This window comes from Nannobrachium achirus (genome assembly GCF_963921795.1).
Source record: "Nannobrachium achirus genome assembly, chromosome: 24".
NCBI lineage: Eukaryota > Metazoa > Chordata > Actinopteri > Myctophiformes > Myctophidae > Nannobrachium > Nannobrachium achirus.
In genome coordinates this window covers 40102087-40110504 of record NC_137831.1, presented here as the reverse complement: position 1 = coordinate 40110504, position 8418 = coordinate 40102087, and the positions used below count along the sequence as shown (strand labels likewise).

General features: G+C 42.8%; 1 protein-coding gene across 1 annotated transcript; it reads left to right on the top strand.

Annotated features, from left to right (window-relative positions):
- The first annotated feature begins 615 nt into the window (after positions 1-615).
- LOC308280490 (ATP synthase subunit beta, mitochondrial) lies at positions 616-7832 on the top strand. Its single transcript, XM_080720774.1, has 10 exons — positions 616-773; positions 2333-2506; positions 2642-2816; positions 3490-3611; positions 3879-4063; positions 4774-4932; positions 5166-5288; positions 5693-5905; positions 6528-6729; positions 7356-7832. The coding sequence occupies exons 1-10, from the start codon at positions 671-673 to the stop codon at positions 7451-7453; spliced, it is 1554 nt and encodes a 517-aa protein (XP_080576900.1). The 5' UTR covers positions 616-670; the 3' UTR covers positions 7454-7832.
- Positions 7833-8418: the final 586 nt, after the last annotated feature.

Below are 8418 nucleotides of genomic sequence, written 5' to 3'. Positions count from 1 at the left end.
AGTACAAAACCATTTACCAGAGGACAGAATGTCAGCTGTGCCGCACGGAGCATGCGCACAACACAAACCTACTTCACGAGCACGGAGAGAGTATGTTTTGCAGGTTTTTCAGTCCGAGACGAGTGTATCAAAAAAGCAACTGGGTTAAGCACTCGTTGGTCCGACCAGTTTAACATTCACCAGCGTCGGCAGGTTAGCATTCTACAGCGTTAGTTTAAGGTTAGTTTTCTTTTTTAAATACACCTTTATTCAAACATCACGACATACAATTAACAAGACAAATACGAAACAGACAATACAGTAGGCCTACTGTACAGTACAACACAAACACAAATGACAAGTTATCAGATCTATAAAACAAATCATAGCCAGGGGGAATTTCTAAACGTAAATATTAAAATGTGAACACAAAATAATCGTTTTTTTCAGGTGTATCTCCGTCCCCCTGACTTTCGTCGGTCACCTCCGCGCAGCCAATCACAAGCTTCCGCTGCCTTAACCCAGTTGCTTTTTTGACGATACACTCGGACTGAAAGACCTGCAAAAAAAAACTCTCCCCTCAAAACGCCGCCCTTGACGTATCGGCGCATGCTCAGTGTCGCCTCCCCGGCCAGTCATTATAAAGCCTCCCGTTCAGCCGTCTCTATCCACCTTCAGCCATCTTTTAAACATGTTAGGAGCCGTGGGACGCTGCTGTACCGGGGCTCTGCAGGCGCTCAGGCCTGGGGTCCCGTCCCTCAAAGCCCTCGCTGGATCCCCAGCCGTCCTCGCACGTAAGTCCAACGTTCTCCCACCACGCGCGCATGCATGCATGGAGCGTTATTTGTTTTATCCCGACGGGAGACGGTCGCTCAATGCCGCTGTCATCATGGAAGACAGCGGCCGTGTTGCTAGCTCGCGTTAGCAACACGCCGGGCTAACGTGCAGCGTTGGCCCTGCAGGCCGCAGAGGGAAATAAACGCAGGGTTATGTTCATTAATGCGTCCTTTATTATTTAAATGTTAAGATATGGTGTTAATTGCGTGATATCTTACACCCGTCTTGTGAAATGATGTGACCGGCCGTGTTGTTGTGTGCGAAACGGTAATGACCTCTATGCGTAATGACATGAGGAGGACGGCCTGGGCCGCAGGCTAAGCTAAAAGGCTAACATCAGTGTCAAGTTTAAAGGACAGAATGAACTGTTGCATGAACTGTTTCTGCATTTTCTTGAGCTGCCATAATCACTGGATGTCATTTTGTCATCATAACCCAGCGGACACTAATGCTAATTGCTAACCTTGAATTATACACGCCCCCGTCCCGTGTCATTGATGTGCAGCTTGGTGGCTAACATTAGCCTGTTATAAAATCCCATTCATTGCATGCTAAGTAAATTAACTAATATATTCTTGACTTAAATAGTCTGTTTAAAACATCAACACATGGTATTGCACATCCTTGTGTCACTGCAGATTCATAACATTGCAGAATAAACACTTGACATTGAGTTAATACATTGTTGGCCTCCTCCCCTTGGGAAACTATTCTGCATTTAAGCCATCCTAACTTTTAGGAGCAGTAGGCAGTCGCTGGGTACTGTCCAAGGACGGGGTCCAGACTGTCCGGCAAAGGCCAGGGCCTGTCAGTCAAGGGCACTGACAGTGCATGTCCCCAACATGCATGTGTTTTGCATGACACGGTTGTCTGGCATTAAGGTCAAGCCTTTACACCTGACAGTCTTAAAGTTAAAAGAGGAATGGCTAATGCATATGCATGCAAGACAAGTAACAAGAAATCTTGTGAAATAAAATGTCGCCAACCAATCATCAAGGACGATGATACACGAAAGAAGATGACACTTGAGTGAATGACACTTAACTAAGCTATCATCAATAGTGTCAAGTCCAGAGAGGCCAAAATGTCGAATTTCAATTAAAAAAAAACAATGCTGCTGAGCAAGGGCAGTGTGCAGGATTTTTGTTCATGAAATACAGCCACAGCCAAATACAAAAACTGAAATACAGTTGTCACTGTACAATTTAGGCATTTAGCAGACGCTTTTAATCCAAAGCGACTTACAATAAGCAGGTAATACATCAATATAATAAGCAAGGTAATAGGTCAGTACAACAACAATAATATAACTAATGCATATTAGGAATATCAATATAGAAAAACGATAACATGGGTAGACTATGCACCTAATCAGTAATGTTCTAAAAAACTAAAATATGCTATCTAGCTTAATGTATGGTCATTGAGGGAAGGGGACGCATCTGATCAAAGTGAATGTATGGAAAATGTCCTTTGCATAGACTATACCATAAACTGTCTGGGTGTTTGTTTACAGGCAGAGACTATGCTGCCGCACCAGCTGCCGCTGCAGCCCCCAGCGGGCGCATCGTCGCTGTCATCGGTGCCGTCGTGGACGTCCAGTTCGACGAGGGCCTTCCTCCCATCCTCAATGCCCTGGAAGTAGGTGGCAGGGAATCCAGACTTGTCCTGGAAGTGGCTCAGCATCTCGGTGAGGCTCTTGGATTAGAACTTTACTTTGTGCATTTCGTGGGCAACTACAAACTGAGCTGAAATGAAGTTTATGATGATGACAAAAGCCTTTTGAGAACGTTCTAAAATCTGTTTATTATGTTTGGGTCTTCAGGAGAGAGCACGGTGCGTACCATTGCTATGGATGGTACCGAGGGTCTGGTCCGCGGACAATCCGTTGTGGACACTGGCGCCCCCATCAGAATCCCTGTGGGACCTGAGACGCTGGGCAGAATCATGAATGTCATCGGAGAGCCCATTGACGAGAGGGGCCCAATCTCTACCAAGCAGTAAGTCTTACTGGATGCACCCAATATTCCAGTGGTTCTCAACCTGTGGGTCCTACGGGGGTCCCCAAATTATTTTGGGGGGTCCCCAGATGATTAACTCAACTGTAAACAAACCAACAAAGTTTAAGTGTATAGAGGGTATCTGACAATTTAAGGACTTTTTCTATAAAATGACAAATTAAACATTGTCAAATTGTCAAATATCATAGGCTGAAATTAATTATTTTGGGGGTCCCTAGATGATTAACTCAACTGTAAACAAACCAACAAAGTTTAAGTGTATAGAGGGTATCTGACAATTTAAGGACTTTTTCTATAAAATGACAAATTAAACATTGTCAAATTGTCAAATATCATAGGCTGAAATTGTGAAAATAGCCGATCTACATTGTGAGCATGTAGATCAGCTATTTTCACAATAGAACAGTGTTATACAAAATGTAATTCCTCAACTCTTAGTGCTTGTCAGGGTGAGGGGGTCCCCAGTTAAAATATGATTATTTTGGGGGTCGTGGCCTGAAAAGGTTGAAACCACTGCAATAGTATACCGCTGTAATGAACAGCGGGTGAGGCACAAACTATTTATCGTTGAATTGACTGACTAGTAATTTTCGTCAAAGCTTCAATCCTTCAAAAAATAACTGGATAATTACTACTCGACTTTCTTTAATAGGACTGCCCCCATCCACGCCGAGGCCCCAGAATTCACTGACATGAGTGTGGAGCAGGAGATTCTGGTTACTGGAATCAAGGTTGTAGATCTGCTGGCCCCCTACGCCAAGGGAGGAAAGATTGGTATGTACTACATAGGGCTCTTACAGCACTTTAAAAGGCATTAATTGATATCAGGCGGTGACTGATATTTGACTAAAGTAATTTATCCAGCAATCAAAAACAAAACCTATTCTATAAGATGGAAAGCAGAGCATTAACATTTTTTAAGCTTTAATTCATGATAAATTACTGTTTTCCTCTGATGTAAAAAAAAAAAAGCACATTTTAATTCTATTGGTGTACATGCTGCCCTGTGTAACGCCAAACTCTAATTTCTCATCACAACAGGTCTGTTCGGTGGTGCTGGTGTGGGTAAGACCGTATTGATCATGGAGCTGATCAACAACGTGGCCAAGGCCCACGGTGGTTACTCGGTGTTCGCCGGAGTGGGAGAGCGTACCCGTGAGGGAAACGACTTGTACCACGAGATGATTGAGTCTGGAGTCATCAACCTGAAGGACACCACCTCCAAGGTGAGGATTGGTACGGGTGTCAAAGATGGGGTGCTGTGTTTTTGTTTTTGGTATCGAGTGAAAAGGTGTTCACTTCCGGCAGAAAGCGTGAAAATTTGCACCTAGGGGTATTTTTGTGCGCTGAATTCAAAAATTGACGGTCCCAAGCACTTTTCTCAAATTCACTTTTCTCTCATTCACTTACCTTAGGGTTAGGAAAAAAAGACCCCCCAAAAATCTAGCATGTGAGGGGTCTATCTAGGGGGTTTTCATGATTCTGAATCCATTCCAAGCATTTGTTTTGCACAAAAAACATTCCTTGGGGAAGAAATGGACCCCACAAACTATGGTTTAGTGATGAGTCATCACTTTTCAAAGTTTTGTTTTGTCCATTTCTCGGAAAGGAATGTTTTCCGTGCAAAACAAATGCTTGCAATGGATTCAGAATCCCAAAAAACACCTAGTTTGACCCCTCACATGCTACTTGAAGAAGATTTTTTGGGGGGTCTTTTTTCCCTAGTATGGTAAGTGAATGAGAGCCACCAGATCCCATGGGAAAAGTGCTTGGGACCGTCAATTTTTGAATTCAGCGCACAAAAATACCCCTAGGTGCAAATTTTCAAGCTTTCTGCCGGAAGTGAACACATTTGCCTTTTTTTGTTACATATTTCTTTTTGGGGATGTTGGGTGCTCTCTTGACAAACTCCATCCTGTCTTTTATCTCCCTCCAGGTGGCGCTGGTGTACGGACAGATGAACGAGCCCCCAGGCGCCCGTGCCAGAGTGGCTCTGACTGGACTGACTGTGGCTGAATACTTCCGTGACCAGGAGGGTCAGGATGTGTTGCTCTTCATCGACAATATCTTCCGCTTCACACAGGCCGGCTCTGAGGTAGGTGGTTGCCTTGTGTGAATCACAGGCCTCTAAAAAGAAACTATCACCTAACAATAGTAGTATGTAACACGTATTAGCTGGTGACTCTACCATAAGACTGAATGTGTCCTATCCAACTTGACATCTGAAATGTGCTCAATACTTGTAGATGCCAAAGAAGAAAGTGTGCTTTAATAAACGGAACCAAATACTATGCTTGGTACTGAGTCATTGAACTCCTGCCCCCTCAGGTGTCTGCCTTGCTGGGTCGTATCCCCTCCGCTGTGGGTTACCAGCCCACACTGGCCACTGACATGGGTACCATGCAGGAGAGAATCACCACCACCAAGAAGGGATCAATCACATCTGTGCAGGTAAATCATTGTTTAAGTCATACTTTTCATAATGAGATCATGTTCAGCATGTTCATTAATGTGCATTGTCCTGTCTGAATTTAAGTATATGGGTTTTATAGGAAATTGCAAATGGTACATTTATTAATGGGTATTAAGTTGACTTTTCTCACGCTGTCTAAACTCTAAAGTGGTCTTTAGAAACTGGGCAGACATGGATTTTAAGTGACCCTGAATCTTTCTATATTGAATTTATTACACAATTCTAAATAAAACTGTTGAGACATTGCCAGTAATCAATAGTTAAAATGAAAATTGCGATCAATAGCAGTTTAGTTACGCAATCCCATGGAACATCGGTTGAGGCAGTTATCGCATTCACTCTTTTGCTTTATATTTAAAATGTTCTCTTTGTGTCATCACAGGCCATCTATGTGCCCGCTGACGATCTGACTGACCCTGCCCCTGCCACCACCTTCGCTCACTTGGACGCCACCACCGTGTTGTCCCGCGCCATCGCTGAGCTGGGTATCTACCCCGCTGTGGATCCCCTGGATTCCACCTCCCGTATCATGGACCCCAACATTGTCGGACACGAGCACTACGACGTCGCCCGTGGCGTGCAGAAGATCCTCCAGGTTGGTTATGGCAGCGGGTCTCAGAGTTGTCGATGTCGAGGATCCCCAATGGGGCTGTCACGATTATGACATTTTACATGACGATTAATTGTAGATGTGACACATGACCGAAATATACAGAATTTACTGATGTATTTGACAACTTTATACTTAAAAAAGAACATTGATAGGAAATGGCCGATCTAAAAGCAAAAAAAAAGGCGATGTGAGCTTGTAGATCTGCTATTTCCACTATTTTTTACTTATAAAATATATATATATGAACATTTTTCAACATGGAAAAGAAAAGATTATGAAAAATAATCGCGACTATGTCAAATAATTGCGATTAGGCCATTATCTAATAATTGTGACAACCTTAATCCCCAAACTGATAGGCATATGGCTGTGGATGCCCAATGTTTTATGGCACAAATGTGGCTCCCAAACTTAATGTTTGGGAGCAAAAATCCTAAGACTTTTATTGTTTTACCTGTATGCACTGTTTTAGTCTAGCACCCAGCCAACTGTGGCTTAAGATGTGCGTGCCTTTTGGCTGCTTTGCGGTCACCTTGCTTATACAAATGTGGCTCACACCATCTGGATTGATTTGGATTCTCATGTACCGCTCTACTTTCTCTAGGACTACAAGTCACTGCAGGATATCATTGCCATCCTGGGTATGGATGAGTTGTCTGAGGAGGACAAGCTGACTGTGGCCCGTGCCCGTAAGATCCAGCGTTTCCTGTCCCAGCCCTTCCAGGTGGCCGAGGTGTTCACTGGCCACGCAGGCAAGCTGGTGCCCCTCAAGGAGACCATCAGTGGATTCAAGGCCATTCTGGCTGGTGTGTAAAAAGTCTTTTTATCCTGGTTCCACTCTGAGCAGTGCATGGCTTCTAGTTTTGAATACCACGTCATGCTTTTCTCTAAAAGAAGCAATAACCATGGTATTGAAGAAAAATCTTTTTTCAAAGCATACTGTATTTGTTTTCCTACCTTAGACGGTAAGGTATGGAATCAACTTGCTTGATATAGGTAATCACAACCAAATAAATCACATCGGCTTTGTTTATTTTGTCAGTTATATTATCGCATGGCAAAGCAGTTTAAAAGGTGGATGCAAAAATAGAAAAAAATAAAGAAGAAAGGGGGTGGGGGTTAAATTGGGTAGGAAATGAGTCTGAAAAGTTTGGTTTTGAGTAGTATTGAACTCGCTGGCAAGTTAACATTTCATGGCAACATGTATATTGGCATGTTTGTCAACTTAATGTTTGAATCAAAAAAATTACTTGTTTTAATGCAAAATCTAAAGCTACCAGTATGCTTTGGAAGGTTATCAGTTGCTATGCAGAGTAGGTGCGATGATTTAGTCAATGGGATAGACATGCAGTAACACCTGCGAAGCATGATTTTGAATACCTTATGGTGCTATCGTTTAATGACGTCTATCTTGTCCTTGCTCTCCCTGCAGGCGAGTACGATCCCCTCCCCGAGCAGGCCTTCTACATGGTGGGCCCCATCGAGGAAGTTGTATCAAAGGCTGAGAGGATGGCAGAGGAGCTAGCGTAAATGCCCACACCAAATAATTGTCCTGGGGGGGGGAGATGAGGAATTCTTGGAAGAGGTTAATGAACAGTCCCGCACTTGGTTTAAAACAGGTCCCACTGCAGAATATTTTGTTGTCAACGAAAAAAGTTATTTAATGTTTCCTAGATGGAATAAAGTCTGTCTTTATTACAACGACTCAACTGTATATTTCCTAAGGCTTTATAGAGCCACTGTAGCGAAGAAAAGTCTTGTTCCTTGTTCATAATGGGCTTTCTCGTGAAATGGCTGATGTGCTCGTCCACTTTTGACCACAAGATGGCGCTTGCGTAATGTTCAGCTACCTGTACTGTGTTGCAGCTTGATTGTCACAATGAAGTGATAAAATAAAACTGCAATTAAATATGGGGTTTGTCATTTATTTTGTAAAGGTAAGTCTTTAAAAGTGTTAAATGTAACGTGCTTATCAGCCATTCTGTATCCAGAGATTGATTTAAGGCATGTGTTTATATTTTCCTTTTGCAGCATACAAGAAGGATGCATTTAACTGCACCCATCAAATTACCCCACATTGTAAAAAGGGCCTATGTTATATTTCTTCGATGGCACAATTTAGAGCACTGCATTTCAATTTTGAAAGCTTGGTGGCTGTAAACGGCAGCCAAACCCTATAACTGTGAGCAAAGGTCAATGGGACAAGTGTTGTCGGAAGTGCCTGACAAATATGCATATGAAAGTTGTGTTTGGTATGAAGACTTGCATTTTATTTGTCTGATTCAAATGCTGCACATGGTTGCATGTAAAATGAACACCTCATTGCAGTGGTTCTCAAAGTGGATTCCAGGGACTGTGTGGGTTCCTTTTTGGGGGCCTAAATTGACCCTTACAAGTCTGTAACTGACAGTGTACAAATGGACATCAGAGTTAAAGGAGCTATAGTCAACTTTTTCTTGAAAAACGGATGCTAAAATGTTTCGAAAATATTTTAT

What these genes read in the sequence shown, in the direction of transcription:
- LOC308280490 (XM_080720774.1), top strand. Translation starts at nt 671, where the DNA reads ATGTTAGGAGCCGTGGGACGCTGCTGTACCGGGGCTCTGCAGGCGCTC. An exon ending in TGAAGGACACCACCTCCAAG is followed by an intron (nt 4,064 to 4,773) that starts GTGAGGATTGGT and finishes ATCTCCCTCCAG; the next exon opens with GTGGCGCTGGTGTACGGACA. An exon ending in ATTCAAGGCCATTCTGGCTG is followed by an intron (nt 6,730 to 7,355) that starts GTGTGTAAAAAG and finishes CTCTCCCTGCAG; the next exon opens with GCGAGTACGATCCCCTCCCC.